Source organism: Cydia amplana, chromosome 21, assembly GCF_948474715.1.
Source record: "Cydia amplana chromosome 21, ilCydAmpl1.1, whole genome shotgun sequence".
Classification (NCBI taxonomy): domain Eukaryota; kingdom Metazoa; phylum Arthropoda; class Insecta; order Lepidoptera; family Tortricidae; genus Cydia; species Cydia amplana.
This window is the reverse complement of record NC_086089.1, coordinates 8463164-8484521: the sequence shown is the minus strand read 5'-3', so window position 1 is coordinate 8484521 and position 21358 is coordinate 8463164. Positions and strand designations below refer to the sequence as shown.

Below are 21358 nucleotides of genomic sequence, written 5' to 3'. Positions count from 1 at the left end.
GTCCCTTTTCATAGATAACGTCACAAATGTATATTATGTTACAACTATCATTGTTCAACTGATATTTTATGGCTCAAAACTTACTGTCCTTCCAAAGTAAGTAGTAGTAGGAACACATATATATAATCACCCTATGAAATCTCATTTATACATCAAATATCTATGTAATTAATTTCATTACTTGCATGAATTGTTTTAATTTAATTTATTGAAGTTATGTACCGGACATATTTTAATGTGATAATTTCTAGTCATAATTTCGATCTTAAAACTAGATCTATGAAAGCACAAAATCAACTTAGCGCCACTTGCACCATTCCTCTAACCCGGAGTTACCCGGTTAAACCCGGAGGTACCATGGTTACCAGTACAATTTGACACTTGGTTAACGCTTTAACTGCTTAACCCCGGGTTAGTGGGGTGGTGCAAGTGGCCCTTAAAATAATTTGGTAATTACATTATTGCAATCTAGTTTTAAACACCTTAGATATGTATAAGTAGCACTCAATGTGCATCGTACGAATCGTACGTAATATTTGTAATTTTTCATGGCAAAATATGCATACATTTGGCATAAAAGTCTGAAGAACAAAATTTCTACAGAACGGGACGTCTAGGCATGGGAATACCATTTATACCTCATTATTCTAAATTTTATTGATTAAAAATGGCTTTCACACCATTTGTATGTAGGTACATATCAGACAAAATTTGTCTGCTGTTCCCTAGAGTTGTTCCTAAACGAAAATAAACTATAGTTGGTTAAACTAAATTGTCAGTAAATAAGAACAAACAAAACTATAAGTACTCATCCTTTTCTTTTGGGTGCTAGTACTACTGTAAGACAAAGACAGTATGATTCTCTCTGTCTATGTTTGAAATGAGACAGTCCTTTGACAAACTATATGTATCGGGATAAGTCACGTGACTATTTCGATACATGTTTCGATAGGCGTTTTCTATAGACGATTCAACGATTGTTACCTTGGCTAGGCCCCCTGGCGCTCTGGGTACCTCGCAATAGTCGCAGTGTCTCTTATAAGTAAACTAGCGACCCGCCCGGGCATCGCACGGGTTGCGCAAAATGATAAAAAATTAAATACACCTAAATCTTCCTCAAGAATTGATAGGTGAAAACCGCATGAAAAACCGTTCAGTAGTTTGTGAGTTTATCGCGATTATACAAACAAAAACAGACAGACGCGGCGGGGGACTTTGTTTTATAAGGTTTATAAAGATTCTATTGAAAAAGGTTAATTTCGACTCCAAATGGGGCATAATCTATGAAAAGGGACCTTATTGTCGATGGCGCTTACGCCACACAGAGTCGCGCGGCATTGTATTTATATCGAAGTATCGTTAATAATGGCGTAACCGCCATCGACAATAAGGTCCCTTTTCATAGATAACGTCACAAATATCTTGCTTACATTGAGTATAAAGTTTGGAGGCGCTCAAGTAACTTTGTAACTTGTTTGTAACTGCGATGACGATTTTGTATGTATTTACATGTATAATAAAATAAATGATCTAACTTTATTGTTTTATTTCGATCGTATCGAATCGATGGACTCGTTAGGCTGCCTTTCCACTCAGGCGGAGATGAATGTACGCGATTTTTCTACCAGGCGGATATGACGGGAGGGATATACGGAATATGGGGACGTGCGGGCTCTCATGATCTCATCTCCGCCTTTTAGAATCTGATGATGACTAGATAAAGCACTGCATCACTGCTCACACTGTCTGCTCTTTTACCATAAATTATTTTTAAGACGAAAACTTTTTAACATACAGGGTGTAATCTAAAACGTGATACAAGATAATCAAACCTGAATCTTTGGTATCATCTTGGGTGGTCCCATTCGTTTTTCGTCAAGTTCTTAAATTAGTCCTATTCTGCTTTCGTCACTCATTCTACATTGAAAGCCACCGACGATTGTGACGAATGTAGAATGAGTGACGAAAGCAGAATAGGACTAATTTAAGAACTTGACGAAAAACGAATGGGACGACCCAAGATGATACCGAATCTTTTCATGATTTTGAACAACTTTTACTATGGGGCCAACTTTGTAAATTAACAATAAAAAAAATCTTTGCCATACATTTTTGTCTACCTCTCCTTGACCATTTCTATGGAACAGCTCAATTTTTTTTTAATATTACATAATTGACCCCATAGTAAAAGTTGTTCAAAATCATGAAAAGATTCAGGTTTGATTATCTTGTATCACGTTTTAGATTACATCCTGTATACTTAACTTTAATTTCGTATCTGGCCGGCTATACCGGCTGGCGTTTTGACTGCTTTAAAAATAATACATCTATCGATGCTGGTTTTGATCTCTGACATCTGCCACTGCAATAAAAATCAAGAAAAATCAATGCTGACACACGTCACCGACCACCATAACCAAAATTTCTATAAAAACACAAAATGAAATCAATCTGGTTCCTGCTATGTTTGACCGTCGTGCTGGCGAGTCAACCCGCAGTTCGGAAGGGCGTGGTACCCGTGCTCACTTTGGACCCTAGAAAGAGGGTCCTGGCTGCCAACAAAACGAAGACCAATCTGAAGGTCAGTATTTTCGTCAGGTATTTTCCAATTTAGTATAGCTCCGACCCGGAGAAATTTCAAAAATGTCAACCCCTAATTCAAAGAATAAGTACCTACCTATAGTCTCATTCGACAGAAAGCAAGCTTTTGCATGCCAAGTTCGATGCTTTATGCCTGATGGAACCATACCATAATACTTTAAAGCCCGAATTGATTATTGTTACCTTTGCGACATCTGTTACTCATAAAATAACTAAATTAGTCGACAAAAAGAATCTCATAATAATGGCAATACGAGTTTGTGCCTTGTCCTCAATCAGTTACTGAACTTATTTTAAACACTAGCGACCCGCCCCGGTTTCGCACGGGTGACGGAAAACCTTAACAAATTATACACTTAAATCTTCCTCAAGAATCACTCTATTGATAACTAAAAATCCGTTCAGTAGTTTTCGAGTTTATAGCTAACATATATACATACAGACACACGCGGCGGGGAACGTTGTTTTATAATATAAGGTGTAGTGATTTTCCATGAATTGACTAGACGAAATATGACGTCAGCGTCTGCCGTTTGGTATCAAGTTATATTGTATTATATTTCTGACGTCACAAAAAGTGTGCTTAAGGATTATTTGTGTACACTTTTTCTTAAAATCCTAACCTGTTCCAGTACCTGCCCTTCATATCGCTGATAGACAAAGATCACGACACCAGCGAGTACTGGCGCGCGACCGAGCTGCTAGCCCTCATACGGAGTCAGGAACAGCTCTTGGATTACTCCCGATGCAAGGTCCCCGCCCCCGCGGACCCCGTACGGTTCAGCAGTGCCCGGAACGTGCGCGCGCTCTGCCGGGGCAGTATTGGTAAGGGCACTCCACACTCGTGCGGGAATCGCGGCGCGAAGCCACAAACGTGGGTGTGGAGTCAAGCTCGCAGATCTGTGAAATCGACTCCACACTCGCGTTAGCAGCTTCGGCGCGTCGCGATTCGCGCACGACACGAGCGTGGAGGGGGCTGTACGTAGACGTAGGCACTTGCCTACAGCTATGGGAGACAGTATTTTCAAAAGTACGACATGTGTGTGCGTTCAAATTTTAATACATTACTGTTTTGTGCAGATTTCCAGTTGTGTCCGCAATGCGCCCATTTCAGCAACACTTCAGAATGCGAACTCTTCCGGGATTCCTGCAAGTACGATATTATAAAGTCATTATTTTGTTAAGTAGGAAGGTAAGTACCTCTAACTCTTACTAAGGTATAATTTTAAGTAGATATGGAATACTAAAATTTTGCCGATGGAGAGATTAAGTGCAGAAAGACCTTAGAGAACTCGGCGCCGCCGTCGACTGGACGGAAAGAGCTTTGGACAGAGTAGCATTGCGGTCTTTGGTGTTGGAGGCCAAGATCCACTTCGGGTCGTTGCGCGTTGCGCCACAGCAGTAAGTAAGTATTGAATACAAAATTACCAGTCCACACTGAATTCATTGGAAAGGTTTGATTCCTTTGATGATACCGCCAAGTTTCGTATCGTCAGCAAATGCCAAATGAATGAATCACTGTCAAACTTTGGTTTTGTAGGAAGTGTCCCTTCGGTACGGTAGTATGTACTATTACTTATTCTGTGGTAGGTACTAAGTATTTTGTGATTTTTGCTACTAAGGATTTTAATTTCCGAACAAATTAACCAAACACCTTATTTGTTCTCAGGGAGAAAAGAGTCCCGAAATCGGACTTTACATACTGCGATCGCAAGTACGGCAAATGGCGGTCGATCTTCGTACCGGCCGACTATTCGCAGTGCCGCTGTTGCGACGAGTGCGTGTTCTATAGAGGTTGGTAGCAACACAGATCTTATCTCGATGCAGTAAGGTTCAGGTTTGACCAGTCACTGCAAGCACGGCAAATGGCGGTCGATCTTGGTACCGGCCGACTATTTGCAGTGCCACTGTTGCGACGAGGGCGTGTTCTATAGGTAGAGGTTGGTAGCAACACAGACCAACATAGACCTTATCTCGGTGCAGTAAGGTTCAAGTGTGATCAGTCACTGCAAGTACGACAAATGGTCGATCTTACGTCTTCTTTATAGGTTGGTAGCAACACAGACCTTATCTCGATGCAGTAAGGCTCACGTTTCATCAGTTACGCAAGTACGGCAACAATTCGCAGTTTGTTGCGGCGAGTATATATGCTGTATACGAAAAGTCACGTGACTATTTCCATACATTACTTAACCTTTTCGACGCCGTGTCAAACACAAAAGCTGTATCTCAGACGCCACGTCACCGAAGTGTTAAAACTGAAATTGAACTTTATGCATATGCACCTAGGTCTATGTTGCTCTGTGGTCTATGACCGATTAATACGTCTTTGGCGTTGGACCTGCGGTGCGTATATATCGGTCATTGGCGTCCAAAAGGTTAAGTTTCGTTTTGCGTTTTATATCAATGATTGTCATCTTGACCAGGCCCCCTGGGACTGGCGTCTTGGCTAGGTCTTTTGCCTTCTCGTCGAACTTTTATAGTCCGAATTTCACTTTTCTATCAACTTTTCTAATAAATATATTTTTGACAGAATTAGACGAATCCTGTGTACATGACGAATTCGACTTCGATTCCGAGGAGTTTCTCCCAGTGAGCACTATAGGTAAGTTGTCGGTCTCTGTAAAAAAAATCGCGTACATACGTAGCGGACCTCCTGTTGCCTCTCTGTCGCACTTATGAATTCTTACGTAAGTATGACAGGGAGGCAACAAGTCGAACGTGGTTCGCCGTAGGCCCTCAGGGAACGAACGTGACAAAGATTTTTCACGTTTCACGATATGCGTAGGAATTTCACGATCTGTTTGATTTTACGATTGGCTGCCGAAATACCTATACAGGGAGGTTTTGGGATTATACTGAGCAAATTTTACTATGGGACCAACCCCGAAATCGCGAAAAAAAATTTGGCTTTCATACATTTTTGCTGTGGTCCATTTTCTATGGAAGGGTAAATTTTTTTTCGTGATTTCGGGGTTGATCCCATAGTAAAATTTGCTCAGTATAATCCCAAAACCTCCCTGGCAACGGGAATGCAGTTATTTTTTAGCCACCCTGTATGGGAACCCCGGAATTTCATAACAAAAGTTAAAAGTTTAAAAAATCATAACTCGAAAACTACGAAAAATCGGCTAACATACATGGGGTATATTCTGACAGCCCACGACGTGATGATTTGTTCCCAAAAGTTGCATCACATTTAACTCTTGCATATAAGTCGCTTAACTTCAAACTCGGATAAATCCAACTGTCAGAGGGATTTAGGTATTAAGAAAAGGTATACCTTATAGTGTAGATATTTCCAGGGTAGAGTGAAATTATTCGAGTTGAAAATGAACCAACGAAGTGGTAGAGCCTGATCGCTAATGGCATTCATTCGACATTTAATTTCCGGCCACCATAATGTTGTTTTTCTACTCGTCGACTGGACTCCCAACTCAACTATTATATTCATTTCGATACGCTGTAGTCAACTATAAAAGAATTTGACCAATTACGTGCCGCCACGCTCCCATAGAAAAAACATAAACGCGCGACTATTTTTGTCTACTGAAATACTTATAATTTTTTAATAATTATTTAGTTTTTATAGTAAAAAAAAGTGTTATTTTAGATGACTCGTAGAAAAAGTATTATATACTATATAGATATAATCAAGCATTTCAATCTCGTATAACTTACTCTTTGACCTTACTTAGGCAACTCAGCAAGCTTCGTGGCCTAAACACGGTACTCAACTAAAAAGCTGTCCATTAAATCACGATTTTATAAAATACTATTTATATTTTTTTACACAAACGGGTCTGCCGCGATATAGTTTCAATGTTTTTACCATATATTTAACTATACCGCGGTACTTTATACTACTATATAGTGAAACTATAACGCGGTAGGCCCGTTTGTGTATATGTTTACAATACGCGAGAGAGTGTTATATGTATTAACCCTTTAACCGCCAGAGTCTGATATACGAGGGCTGTTTGATAAGTACCCGTTTTCCAAATGTATTAATATCACGGGCCGAAAATATGTATACAATCGTTTTAAGCCATTTTTCAGAGGTGGGAAAATTTAAAAAAAAACAGCATTCTTTTGTTTTTTTCTCATTTGACAGCGATTCAGTGAAAGCGTGAACTTAAAATTGTGAAAATGGAGAAAGAGCAGTATCGGTCTGTAATTAGATTCTTGTTTTTGGAAGGAAAAACATGTGATGAAATAAACGTAAGAATGCAAGCGGTTTACCATGAATGTGCTCCTTCTATGACAACCGTCAGATACTGGTTTAACGAGTTTAAGCGGGGGAGAACAACCGTCTTTGATGAGGATCGCCCAGGCCGCCCAATTGAGGTGACTACAGACGATATGGTTAAGAAAATTGAAAATATCGTTTTAGCCGACCGCCGAATTGAACTTCGAGAAATCGTTGATGCTGTAAATGTTCCAATCGAGCGGGTACAAAACACATTAGAAGAAAAATTGGGTATGAAGACAGTATCGGCGAGGTGGGTGCCGCGTTTACTCACGGAGGAGCAAAAACTTCCGTTACTGACTACTTCGGAGCAGTGTTTGGCCGTGTTCAAACGTAACCCGAAGGAGTTTCTGCGTCGTTTCGTGACCGTGGACGAAACGTGGGTCACCACTACACCCCGGAAATAAAAGGGCAGTCGAAGCAGTGGATTTTACCGGGTGAACCTGCGCGAAAGATAGCAAAAATCGTTCCATCGGCTGGAAAGGTCATGGCGATCGTTTTTTGGGATTCGCAGGGTATTATACATATTGAGTTCTTAGAAAAGGGGAAAACGATAACAGGGCAGTACTATGCCAATTTATTGGATGAATTTGACGCTGTGTTGAAGGACAAACGACCCCATTTAAAAAATAAAAAAGTACTGTTTCATCACGACAACGCACCAGCTCATTCGTCTAGAGTTGTGATGGCTAAATTAACACAATTACGCTACGCCCTATTCCTCCTCACCCCCCGTATTCTCCAGATTTGACCCCATGCGATTTATTTTTGTTTCCCAACCTGAAAAAATGGCTCGGTGGTAAGCGATTTGGATCAAATGACGAAGTCATTGCCGCCACAGAGGCCTATTTTAATGACTTTCCGAAATCATACTTTTTGGATGGTTTATTGAAGCTTGAATATAGGTGGAACAAGTGTATAGAGTTAAAAGGAGACTATGAAGAAAAATAAATGCATATAAACAAAAACAACTCATTATTTTTTTCATAAACGGGTACTTACGAGGGGTATTCAAAATATTCTCGGTATGAGAATGAAAACAAACAAGTACGAAAAGTTTGATATTTTTATTTTTCAATATACTCCCCCCCTATGTTCATACACTTAAAAGATCGATCAATTATTTTTTTTAATCCCTCGTAAAAATATTTTTTATCTTTCGTGTAAAAATGCTCCTCCACTGCCGCCTTCAATGCTTCATCGTCAGAAAATTTATTTCCACGCAGATCCTTTTTAAGATTGGGGAGCAAAAAGAAGTCGCTGAGGGCTAAGTCCGGACTATACGGTGGGTGAGTAACAGTTTTAAACCCACATTCAACAATAGCTGCCTTGGCAATATGAGCAGTATGGACGGGGGCGTTGTCATGCAGAAGCAGAATACCTTTGGTTAACTTTCCTCGCCTCTTTTCTTTAATTACATCCTTTAATTGACGTAGAATGTTAGCGTAGTACTGTCCTGTGATATTTACACCTTTTTCTTTATAATCGATTAGTAATACTCCTTCACAATCCCAAAATATCGTGGCCATGACCTTGCCAGCTGAAGGGATGACCTTGAACTTCTTGGGATGAGCTGAACCCTTAATGTGCCACTGCATGGACTCTTGTTTACTCTCTGGGTCATAATGATGAACCCAGGTTTCATCTCCAGTAACTATTCTTTGCAGCACCTCATCAGGATTTTCACCGCACAGGTCAATAAAATCGGAACAACAAGCTACACGCATGTCTTTTTGAAGCCGAGTCAGCATTCGCGGAACCCATCTTGCACTTACTTTTGACATATTAAGATGGTCATGTATAATATCATGTACGGTACCAATAGAGAGATTGGTTACTTGTGCTATAGATTTTACCTTCACTCGACCATCTTCCAATATAAGTTTTTCCACTTTATCAATATTTTCTTGTGAAGTAGCTACTACAGGCCGGCCAGGTCTAGGGTCATCTTCAATACTCTCCCTTCCGCGTTTAAACTCGCTTGACCACTTTTGAATGGTAGATAAAGAAGGAGCAGACTCACGGTAAACACAATCCATTTCCTCTTTTATGGTTTTTTGATTTTTACCCTGTTTTGTCAAGAATTTTATCACGCATCGATGTTCTAATTTAGTTAACATTGTCAATTCGCACATGATGTTCATGTTTGTTCAGCAATTGCAGAAAAACAAAATACCATCTCGGTTCGAATTATACTTTTTTTTAATGTCAATGAATAAACCTTAGCGGCCAGTAACGAAAGAAATTTTAGAAGAGGTCGTAAGATATCAATACCGAGAATATTTTGAACGCCCCTCGTATCAAACAGCCCTCGTATAAGACATTACATATCCAGCTCATTTCGCCACAGTCTGATAAATAAGACAAAGATCTGATTTGGTTTTTACAGCACATTTATAACTCCCGTAACTATGCCAACCTTACTCTGCGTGGTACAATTACTGTCGGTGGCGACACGAGGACGCTCGATCAAAAATTGCTGGCGGTTAAAAGGTTAATACTATGCAGATTTCAGAGCTGGTTGCAATCCATACTTGGGACATCCGGAGCAGGAATCGCGGGCTCTTCGGTGTGACAACACCCTTCGCAGATGTAAGCTAAATTTCGCAAATTGCGGACATTTTTCTCTGTGACTCTAATCACGCCTTCGTTGGAGTAAAAGAGAAAGATCCCCGCAATTTGCTAAATTCGGTTTTCGCGGTAGCCCCTCAGTTCAAGAACTTGCATGCAATATTTGATACATTGCGAACTACAGGCCGCGATGACCGCGAAAATCGAAATTCGCTAATTTCGGGCATCTTGCTCTGTTACTCTAATTTCGCCTTATTTGGAGTAAAAGAGAAAGATCCCCGCAATTTGAGCTCAGAGTACAATGAATTCAGTCGATCGACCAAAAACGGCAAGTCTAAATGAGGCATTAACCTTTTCGACGCCGTGTCCAACACAAAAGCTGACACGCTGACGCCACGTCACCGAAGTGTCAAAACTGAAATTGAACTTTATGCATATGCATGTAGGTCTATGTTGCTATGTGGTCTGTGCCCGATTAATCGGTCTTTGGCGTTGAACCTACGGTGCGGATATATCGGTCATTGGCGTCCAAAAGGTTAAATACTGTGTAGGTACATTCGCCGCATGCAATCGTATCAGATATATTGGAGCTTCCAAGGTGTCCACATATATCTGAGCAAAGCCCCTATCATTAAGACGTGACTGTACCTTCTTTATAGATTCTAAAATATATATTAACCAATTTTTTTTTGACGACTGGTCTGGCCTAGTGGGTAGTGACCCTGCCTGTGAAGCCGCGGTCCTGGGTTCGAATCCCGGTAAGGGCATTTATTTGTGTGATGAGCACAGATATTTGTTCCCGAGTCTTGGGTTTTTTCTATGTAATGTATATATTTGTATATTATATTTATATATATCGTTGTCTGAGTACCCACAACACAAGCCTTCTTGAGCTTACTGTAGGACTTAGTCAATCGGTGTTAAGAATGTCCTATAATATTTATTAATTTATATTAAAGTCTGATTTGGTCAAAAATTGTTACAACGTGGTACCCCAAACGGGAAAGGAAAAGAGGCAGACCTTACCGCAGATGGGAAGACGACATTAGAGCTATCGCTGGACCAACCTGGACATGGACAAGAAGAGCGACTAAGAGAGCAGAGGGTCAAACAGATTACTGTGTTATTGTCTTTCCTGTAGACATACACAAGAGTTAAGGGCTATAAAGGTTAATTTTCTTATTTAACCCTTATCCACGTGAAAAGGTCCTCCTTTTATTTAGAGAACTATGATAAAATCATTACTTACATGCCCACAAGCTGTTAACTATTGCCCACATGAGAGAAAAATGTACAGTTCGCGCGAACACACTAGTTTTCTCTCCTGTGGGCAATAGTTAACAGCTTGTGGGCATGTAAGTAATGATTTTATCATAGTTCTCTAAATAAAAGGAGGACCTTTTCACGTGGATAAGGGTTAAATAAGAAAATTAACCTTTATAGCCCTTAACTCTTGTGTATGTCTACAGGAAAGACGATAACACAGTAATCTGTTTGACCCAGGAATGGAAGGTCTTAGGGGAGGCCTATGCCGGGAGGCAAGTCGACCGATGTCAACTATGAACTAAAATAAAGACAATTTAATCTAAATATAAATTGAATGTACTTAAGTAAATATGTTTGACTTGTTTGACTATTTTGACAAATATTCAATAAGTAATGTGACAAAACTATAATTCAAAAAATTGTTCGAAATAAAAGGCTATTTTATTTTATTAAAGTCTGGTTTAAAATCTAATGTTTCTTTTTCTCTTTACAGGTGTCCCAATGACTGTTGGAGCTCTAGCCAAAAGCTCATTTGTTGTGTAAGTACAGTCGCTATCAGATATATCGGAGCGGACAAGGTGCTCAAAAATATCTGAACGCGCACCCTGACGCCTTGACAATAGAAACGTGTTCAAATACTTCAGATATTTGTGAGCACTTTGGCCGCTCCGATATATCTGATGGCGACTGTACGAGTATATCTATAAAATTAATTAATCGAACTAATTTAAAAATCTAGCCTCGGAAAATGGTTAATGATAATGCTGTTTGCTGTACTATAATTATTGCTAGATCTAGGCGTCTGGCAGCTGTACATCGGTGGAGGTCAGAGAATGCAGACCACCGCAACTATCATGAATCACTGTCCGGAACTCGATCTTCGTTTATTAGTGTTATTTAAAGGCTACTTAATATGTTAGATCATATTTAAGATAAAAAAAAATATTTCCTAAACATGTTTTTAGGGTTCCGTACCCAAAGGGTAAAAACGGGACCCTATTACTAAGACTCTGCTGTCCGTCCGTCCGTCCGTCCGTCCGTCTGTCACCAGGCTGTATCTCACGAACCGTGATAGCTAGACAGTTGAAATTTTCACAGATGATGTATTTCTGTTACCGCTATAACAACAAATACTAAAAACAGAATAAAATAAAGATTTAAGTGGGGCTCCCATACAACAAACGTGATTTTTGACCGAAGTTAAGCAACGTCGGGCGGGGTCAGTACTTGGATGGGTGACCGTTTTCTTGCTTGTTTTTTTTTTGCTTGTTTTGCTCTATTTTTTGTTGATGGTGCGGAACCCTCCGTGCGCGAGTCCGACTCGCACTTGGCCGGTTTTTTTTTTATATATATTTGTGTGTCCAGCCACCGAAGCTACCACTACGAGCCAGTGGACTCTGACTGTCCCTCCTGCCGCGGCTACACCTGCCCCCCCACAATGAAACACGAGCCAGACTGTCCCCCGGGCGCGTTCGTGCCCGACAGGGGCCAGTGCAACTGTTGCGGGCAGTGCAGCGCCTACTTCCGTCAGTATTACAGACAATCCAACCTCTAGACATAGCATAGTCGCGCTACCCCCTCTGCCACACATACGGTAGCGTTACTCCATCTTCGAGTCAATCCCGTGCCGTGATTGGTCCGAACGTCTTTGAACGGACCAATCGCGGCACGGGATTCGCTCACCTCGTCCCCCCGCCGCACCCCCGTATTTTTGGCAGCATCGGTTTCATGAAAGAATTTGGCCTAAGCTCAGTCTAGAGGTTGGATTGTCAGTGGTCAATATATACTATACTAGCTACAAACAGGACCATAGATAAGAACCCGTGGACTCCGACTGTGCCTTGAGACCCTCGCAGCGCTCAATATTCCGCTTTAAAAACCATATAAATGACTGCAAGCCCGTCAGTAGTCGGAGCCGGAGTCGGAAGCCACCGTTGAAAAGCTGCCAGGATTAAGTAGTAAAGATAGTATGACTCACCTACTGCAGAAGTTCCGTAGCTCTATAAAATAGCAAATTAATGTTTTTACGTACAGTCACGCTCAGTGATTGTTACGCCATTTAGGGTTCTAGCTAAATTGGACATTCGTAACGGATGGCGGCGTAACGATCCCGTGTGGTGACTGTACTTACGCAATATTTATTTTACAGAGTTGAACCAAAAATGTGCTGAATTTAAGGAGTCAATTGAAAGTGGTAGCAGTGAAATAGAGGTAAGAAATTAAATGTACCTACTTAGGTATATGCTGGAGATTTCGTAAGATAAGATTACGTAAGAAATGTACAGGTATATGCTGGGGATTCGTTACTTTTTTAGTTTATAAATGTTCCTTTAAGTTTAAGCTTACTGAGAGTCATATAGTAAAGTCAGGAAGAATGCATATTAAATTAAATAAATATACCTAAGTACATGTTTTTATCTTCTCTACGAATTCTAAGGAATTAAGATTAAGATAGGTACACTAATACTATTAGTAGCTTAGCAGTTTTAGTACAATTTCCTACCTTTTAGCCAATCTTTTAGCCAAACGATTGTCATTTTGGCTCTGTCATCCTGTTGACATGATCTCCCAATCTAATAAAGATGAATATCATGAATAGCTAAGCTTTCAGTTTATCAAGATGGGGGTCGAAGACAAATATCATCATCATCATCATTCATCATCATCATGATCATTTGTTATCTGTGTTGCTCGTTATAGGTGGAAGAGGAACTCTTGGAGCCAGGGTGTGACGACGGGCTGGTCTGCCGGCAGGGGGTCTGCCAGGACATCCACGCTGTCCACACCGCGCGCAGCCGCAAGAGGAGCAGCCAAGAACCAGATGAACCCTACGGTAGGAGAGTTGGCGACTGTTGCTGTTTGTATAGGTGGAGATGGAACTCTTGGAGCCAGGGTGTGACGACGGGCTGGTCTGCCGGCAGGGGTTTTGCCAGGACACCCACGCTGTCCACACCGCGCGCAGCCGCAAGAGGAGCAGCCAAGAAACAGATGAACCCTATGGTAGGAGAGTTGTCGACTGTTGCTGTTTGTATAGGTGGAGATGAAACTCTTGGAGCCAGGGTGTGACGACGGGCTGGTCTGCCGGCAGGGGGTCTCCGCTTTGAGCGTCCACTCAGGCCTTACACTTAGTAACAACTTATTCAATTGTTTTCTGTATTATCGCGCTACAAATTTCGAATTTGAGCTGGATGTTTACAGGCTGATACAGCTAATGCTTGGTGGGATATGAGTTGCGTATTTAATTGGCAATTACAATCACACATTTCAGTTTTCCACATGTTAAGTTGATACTAACCATTGACAAGGAAAACCGTAGAGCTTTCTATTGGTGGATTTTACTCGCACACCGCTCCTCGACTTCACTCATCTCTGACCCATGCCAGGCGTGTCTCACTCCGCGATATCGTCGCGTCGCTACAAGTACCTTCAAGTACATGCGGCCCACACCAATTTTGGTGTCTAGTATAGTATTTGCCGCGCACCGCTACGGAACGGACGCTTGCGCCACCTAGCGGTCATATCTGTCGTAAAAGACGCGTTTTGTTAGAGAGTGAATATTCTATACCTAGTACTATTATTTATTCTGTGCCCATGCTTACGTTTATATTGTTGCAGAGCCCTGCAAGCGCGAAATGAAATTGTTCAAAAAGAAGTACGGAGAAGATGGGCATTTGCACTATGAAGCTCCTCAGTGCACACCTCTGTGGCTCTATGCACCCGTCCAGGTATTGAACCTTTTCCACGCCGTGTCAAACAAAAGCTGTCACTCAGACGCCACATCATTGAAATGTCAAAACTGAAGTTGAACTTTATGTATATGCACGTTGGTCGATGTTGCTCTGTGGTCTGTGACCGATTAATCGGTCTTTGGCGTTGAACCTACGGTGCAGATATATCGGTCATTGGCGTCCAAAAGGTCGCAAATTCTTCACAAGGCGCTCAGGAAACGCCTATTAAGGGAGGCTGAGGCTACAGGTGACGCTCGCACAGGCAGCATTCTCGCTCAAAGATTGGCCATAGCAATCCAGCGCGGGAACGCTGCCTGCGTGATGGGCACCCTACCAAGGGCTCAAAATTTTGATAGGAATTATTAATTTTTATTTTTATTTATTTTAATTGTAGTTAGTTTTAGTTTTATACCACTTATTATTATAATAAAGGAGTTTTCACCATATTTCTAGAATTATTTTATACTCGAAATGTGGGACTCCGTTTCTAGGTAACGACTTCTTATTATTAGATTGCCCGATTAGAAATGAAATCATTAACAAAGAACGAAAAAATACCGTTTTCGTTCCCATCCATAAAAATACCGGTATGCGATCCCTGACCTGTCTGTTCTTCTAAAAAGTTTGCCAATTCGACATAATATTATTATTTTTATATTATTGAACTGTTTTGTCAGTGCCGTCGCTTCCTGTGCTACTGCGCCATGGAAGACGGAACGCCCATCGAAGGCATCAAGGTGCCCAGGGTAGAAGTCTCCAACATGAACTGTGGCAAGTATTAATGTTGCCAAACCAATATTGAAGTGGAGGTTATCAACACTGTTTCTTTCTAAAGTTAATTCTGTTTTGGCTCTTGGGGTTGTCAAGTTTGCATATAATATAGATAACGCATCTTCATCCTTCTCTGCTGACTCTAAAAAAACCCTGCTCTTATCTAAAAAAACCTTGCTGGATAGAGTCAGTCTAAGCTAACTTTGTACAGACTGGAAAGTACTTGAACGGCAAAAATTGAGGCAGTGTCATTATATAACGTCATATTTTCACAGATATTTCACATTAATCATGATATTGCCACACTTTTTCATGCCATGCAGAGTAAGCTAGTACTACATTCGCAACATGCGCCGAAGCTCCTGGCTTGTTTTATAAGTCCAGGCATCGGAGTTTTTGTCGCATGGTAAGACTAATAACAAGCTATGGAGTCGACATTTGCCATAAATGTAAACTCTTATTCATACTCATACTCATGATTAATTTTATTTAATATGAGAACAGATTACTAAATAGTTACTACGTATATAAGTTTAATTTATTAAACCTCATTTGTTGCAATAAATGTATGTTTCAATTGGGCGAGTTGTGCTTCACAACTCAAGCACACTATACCAGATTTTTCATAGTCATATTGTAAATCGTTGTATGGCTCTATCCATGCCAAAATTGCAGCTATTTCTGGGTTAGGCATAATAATTCATTATGGAATATTCCTCAACGTATTTACCACATACAGATATAAATAACTACTACGTTTGCAATCACCAGTGATTGACACATGACAAATACTAATCAATTTTATCAGCGGTCAGTACCTACATGACATTAGGTCTTTCGCAGCGATGTAGTTTGTATAGTTGTATGTTAAAATAGTTGAAGTTATGAATTCATAATGTAATAGAAAAATATTTTTTTTATATAATTCGACTAAGATAATCAGGGATCGGATATTCGGATCGATATTTACCTAAACTTGGCAAAATTCCGGAAATTGTTGGGAAAATATGGAGTCGGCTTCTTTTTTATTATAAGTTTAATAAATATGCTCCGGGACTCCGGGATCGCACGAAATGACATAAGATGGTACAAATTTACCTACATGTTTAGTTTATGGCTATTTTTGACAATTTTTGTAAGGAAATATGTTGTTATATAGATCTAACAAGAACAGTGTATTGTAGTGTAGCCGCAGCGTGAATTGGCAAAATAATGTAAGCATTTCTCTATACATATCTTACATAACTATTTACTACTTATTATAGTAGATTCAAGGGTTCTGTAATATAAGAGAATAATAAAACATTTTTTTTGTATAACACATATATGTGACGTTTTCAAGCAAAAGGTACAATTTTGTCAGTTGTACATAAGGTTCACGTCTAGTTAAATCTTGATGGTATTCGTGACACTATGATTTACTCTCAACACCCCACTTAATCTCTAAGATAAAGCCCACGTACATACCTAAAGTACACGTGGTGACGAATTTTCTTTGTATTGCCCGTCTTTTTTTACCTGCTATGCGTAAGACAATGGCGGTAGCAGAGATAGCGGAAGGGAAAAAATTTGAGACCACGGGCATAATGTCGTCCTTGAAACGTCGAAGGAAAACAATTTCTAAAGTACTCGTAGTTTTAAAAGTACTAGTACTCACGACAAGTTCCGTTAAACTAAGTTATGATAATGATATTTCGCTAGTTGAATAAATCTCAGGTACATTGAATTTAATATTTCTCCATAGTAAATTACATTAAATACATAATAAATAAGCGTATTAAAATGTTCAAATATGAGTTTGGATTGCCTTGTTACATAGTTAACAAATCCCGGGAAATCCCGGGAAATTTATTACGAAAATAAAGTTTAGTCCGTCTCCATACCGTTCACGCCGCCAAAGTTTAGGTAAATATCAATCCGAATATCCGATCCCTGAAGATAATATACACGACCGACCGCTCTAAAGGCATTTTAAGATAAATTAAATAAATGAGTATGAGTATGAATAAGAGTTTACATTTATGGCAAATGTCGACTCCATAGCTTGCTATTAGTCTTACCATGCGACAAAAACTCCGATGCCTATTTATAACCTAACGAGTAACGACCCGCCCCGGCTTCGCACGGGTTAACAAATCACACATCGTCGGGTGACAAGTAAAAGTCACTAACTAACATCATTGAAATTATTGGACAATAAACCGTGTTACAAGTGTAATAAAGTGCATTGTTACTTTAATTTTTTGATAGTATTAGTGACTTTTACTTGTCACCCGACGACATAAACCACTGATTCCTCTTGAATCACTGTATCTATTAAAAAAACCGCATAAAAATTAGGGATGTACCGACTAGTCGCCGACTAGTCGGGAAAGCCGACTATCCGGCCACATTTGTAGTCGGCGATTAGTCGGCTAAAAAGGCCGATTAGTCGGCCTATTATTAATTACAGAAAGCAGGACATTTATAAATAAAATAAAAAAAGCCAATATTATTCAAATGTTAACATGCCCATTTTACTCAAATACGTATTTAGGGTACAAAATGTGCTTGTGTCCATATTAAATTCATGTATAGGTAATTATGTAGGTGTATCGTCGCAGTAGCATGGAACATCTTTCAGTTGATATTGAAAGCGCGACGACGCCAGGAGCAAAAAAAATGTTTTCATATGCATCCGAATTTGAATAAAGCTACTACAGTTGCCAGACGAATTTAATCTTTATCGGGAAGTAGCGATTATGAACTTGGCCAACTAGCCGACTAGTAGGCCGACTAATCGGCCATCCGAGCGTCGATTAGTCCTAGTCGGCCAAAACCATAGTCGGTACATCACTAATCAAAATCCGTTGCGTACTTTTAAAGATTTAAGCATTCATATGGACAGACAGCGGGAAGCGACTTTGTTACTATTTTAAAAAATTAAAAAAAATATATATATATTTATTTCAGGAAATACAATAATTAATCACTAAAAGCAGTACAGTGATCCCCACACTAGGCACAGCCTGTATCGTGGGGATCTTGGAGAAATACCGAATGATAAATTTAGTGATTAATATGGTGATATGTTAATTAAAAAAAAACTGCAGATTGTGCTCGTGAACGATGCCGGCTAGACACAGACGTGGAGTGCGACGGCTTCGGCAACTATAAGGAGGCCATGTTTATACCGCACGTTGACCAGTGGAGCGACGATGAATACGACAGTAAGTATTACTGAATCGCGATCAGAAAGGGATTAGAAATAACAGATTTCCATACACTTACGTCAAAATCAATATGGATTGACAGCTATCTCAATCCCTTTCTAATCGCGATTCAGTAATATAGAGTAGTAGAGCTTTGCTTGAGCTTACGCTGCGTCTTACGTAAGCGAACAACTCGGGAACGCGAAGCAGCGCGGCGCGATGCGGCGCGGCGGGCCCACGATGAGATCGCCCACGTAGGACACTTCCATAGGTATCAAAGGATTGATTCACCCCGCGCCGCATCGCTTCGCCTCGCGTTCGCGTGTTGTTCGCCTACGTAGTACGCTGCGTTAGGAACAATGCCAAGCGGCATCGCCTGAGACAAAAGTGCATACTCACTGCACTCACTTAGCCTATGAATTCAATTTCAAAAAAATAAAAAAATTGATAGGCGTTATCTCGGAAAATTTTCAATCTGCAGAGATAATTATAATGTCGTATTGTAGCAAATGTAGTCTTATTTAAAAACGCCCTAAAAAGGTACTATCAAAAACTAGTCTTTTAGGGTTATGATCACCCAAATTTCATATTTTTGACAAGATTGCGTTCGGCGCTCGAGGTCTCAAACTTGGATTATTAATTGGGCCAACATCATAAATAAGTCTGCAAAAAATCAGATCTACCGGATTTGACGCAAACGCTAAATGTATAAATTTACTGTATTAACTATGGAAGCTCCCCCCTCGCCTACAGGTTGTGATTGCGAAAATTTCATTTTTGGTATTGTTATAGATGAAAATACATCAGCGGACTGACAAAATGCGGGTCAGCAAAGCATCAGACTTGCAATCGTAAGTGATGGATGAAGATTACGAGAATGTTTTTAAATTACGCCATAATTTACAAATTTGAAACTTGTTACTAGGTAACATATTTATTTTTGAATGAAATGTTTATTAAATACCTACTAAAATCATTTAATATTTTGCTTTATTTCGTTAATGCAGTCACAATTTGATTCAAGTGTCAAGCAAGTCACTAATTACTATAAAATATTTAAACAAATATCAATCTTCCTTTCGTACTAATATGGTTTACTGTGGCTATGAACTTGTGTTGGTATTTAGTGTAAGGCCTGAGTGGACGCTCGAAGCGGAGCGTTCGGCGGGGCGTGCAGCGTGGCGTCGGGCGCACAAGTGATTTGAGCAGCGTACACTAAGGCCGCTCCTATACGCTTGCATTTGTTTAACATGCACGCCGCACGCCCCGCACCGCTGCATGCCTAACTCGAGCGTCCACTCAGGCCTTACACTTAGTGACTTTTGCTTGTCACCTGACGACGTGTTGTTTGCCTGCATTTTCGTTAGTCATAATTCATTTGGTTCGGAAACGCTTCACTTTTCAGGACTGCCATAAAACAAACCTAACCTAACCTAACCTATCTATAGGATAACCTAACGAAAATCGTGAAATGTTAACAGTCTCAGTTTTATTATGACTAATGATAATATGACAAACAATACATTATGACTTCAAACTTTATGTGAAACTAACGGGACCCCATTTTTACAATATCTTAGTAATTTAAGTCATATTATATCTTATCTTATACCTTTAAACGAGCAATTCTTGTATATTTATTTATTTATACTTATACTAGCGACCCGCCCCCGCTTCGCACGGGTTAACAAATTATACATAAACCTTCTTCTTAAATCACTCCATCTATTAAAAAAAACCGCATCAAAATCCGTTGCGGAGTTTTAAAGATCTAAGCATATAGACAGACAGACAGACAGCGGGAGGCTACTTTGTTTTATACTATGTTAGTGATACTGAGGATCTCGGAAACGGCTTTAACGATTTCGATGAAATTTGCTATATGGCGGTTTTCGAGGGCGAAAACTGAGAAAACGCGCATTTTGAGTTTTTATATATTTTCCGTGCAAATCTCGGTCTCCCAGATATTATTTAGTATAATTACCTATTTAAGGGCATTTTAAGAGATTTGGTGGAGATGCTCGGACCCATGAGCTGGGTGGTCTACTAATTTGTATTAAAAATAAACTAATCCTTTACACAATATCAATATTGACAGTAAGCACTATGATCAAATTTTCCATAATTCCACCCGCTAATTAACGCCTGCGCACTGGGAAAACAGCTGACTGTTATATCAATAGCTTGACAAACTTTACTTTGCCGGCGTGAAAAACATCAAGTAATACAAATTTGCCGAAGCAGCGCTTGCAGCTGACCGCACGAATGAAATTGCAATCAACATCTGAAAAAAAAACTTTTTAATAGTGACGTGAAAAGAGATTCCGGTTTTTTCTGCGCCGACGGGCAACCTTCACCTAGCGCTGAAAGCGTATTTCTGGCGCTGCGCCCTTGTGACGTCACTGGTCGCTTTAGTAATGTTGCCATGTTGATGGAAAAATGGGAAACTTTGTTTTTTTTCTTGGCTATTTCTTTGGGAGTTTGCATTTTAGGTACTATATTGTTATTCATATGCGGAAGTGCCGCACCCTTGTGGACGCTGTTTGAACCATCATTTTATTGATGTACAGGCCAATGATGATGATGATTGCTATTCATCCCCATCATCAGATTCTTAGTCAAAATAAAAAAAAGGCAAAAAAGCGGCAGCCGGCAAATTCGACCCGTTGGAGCGGTCGACCTCCAATACAAATTTTATTTTGCGCCTTTATCAACTGAAAAAGTTGGCTTTTGGCTTGCAATCTCCTTCCATTTATTAACGATGATTATCAGGCATCGGAGTTTTTGTCGCATGGTAAGACTAATAGCAAGCTATGGAGTCGACATTTGCCATAAATGTAAACTATTATTCATACTCATACTCATTTATTTAATTTATCTTAAAATGCCTTTAGAGCGATCGGTCGTGTATATTATGTTAGTCGAATGATATAAAAAAAAATCTATTACATTATGAATTCATAACTTCAACTATTTTAACA

The 21358-nt window shown here is 39.9% G+C and overlaps 1 protein-coding gene across 1 annotated transcript; it reads left to right on the top strand.

The window, feature by feature from the left end:
- The first annotated feature begins 2440 nt into the window (after positions 1 to 2440).
- Positions 2441 to 19192, top strand: LOC134658211 (uncharacterized). Its single transcript, XM_063513820.1, has 14 exons — positions 2441 to 2581; positions 3234 to 3426; positions 3682 to 3754; positions 4271 to 4395; positions 5135 to 5206; positions 9359 to 9442; positions 11181 to 11226; positions 12053 to 12213; positions 12837 to 12898; positions 13388 to 13520; positions 14303 to 14412; positions 15093 to 15186; positions 18279 to 18395; positions 19170 to 19192. The coding sequence occupies exons 1-14, from the start codon at positions 2441 to 2443 to the stop codon at positions 19190 to 19192; spliced, it is 1434 nt and encodes a 477-aa protein (XP_063369890.1).
- Positions 19193 to 21358: the final 2166 nt, after the last annotated feature.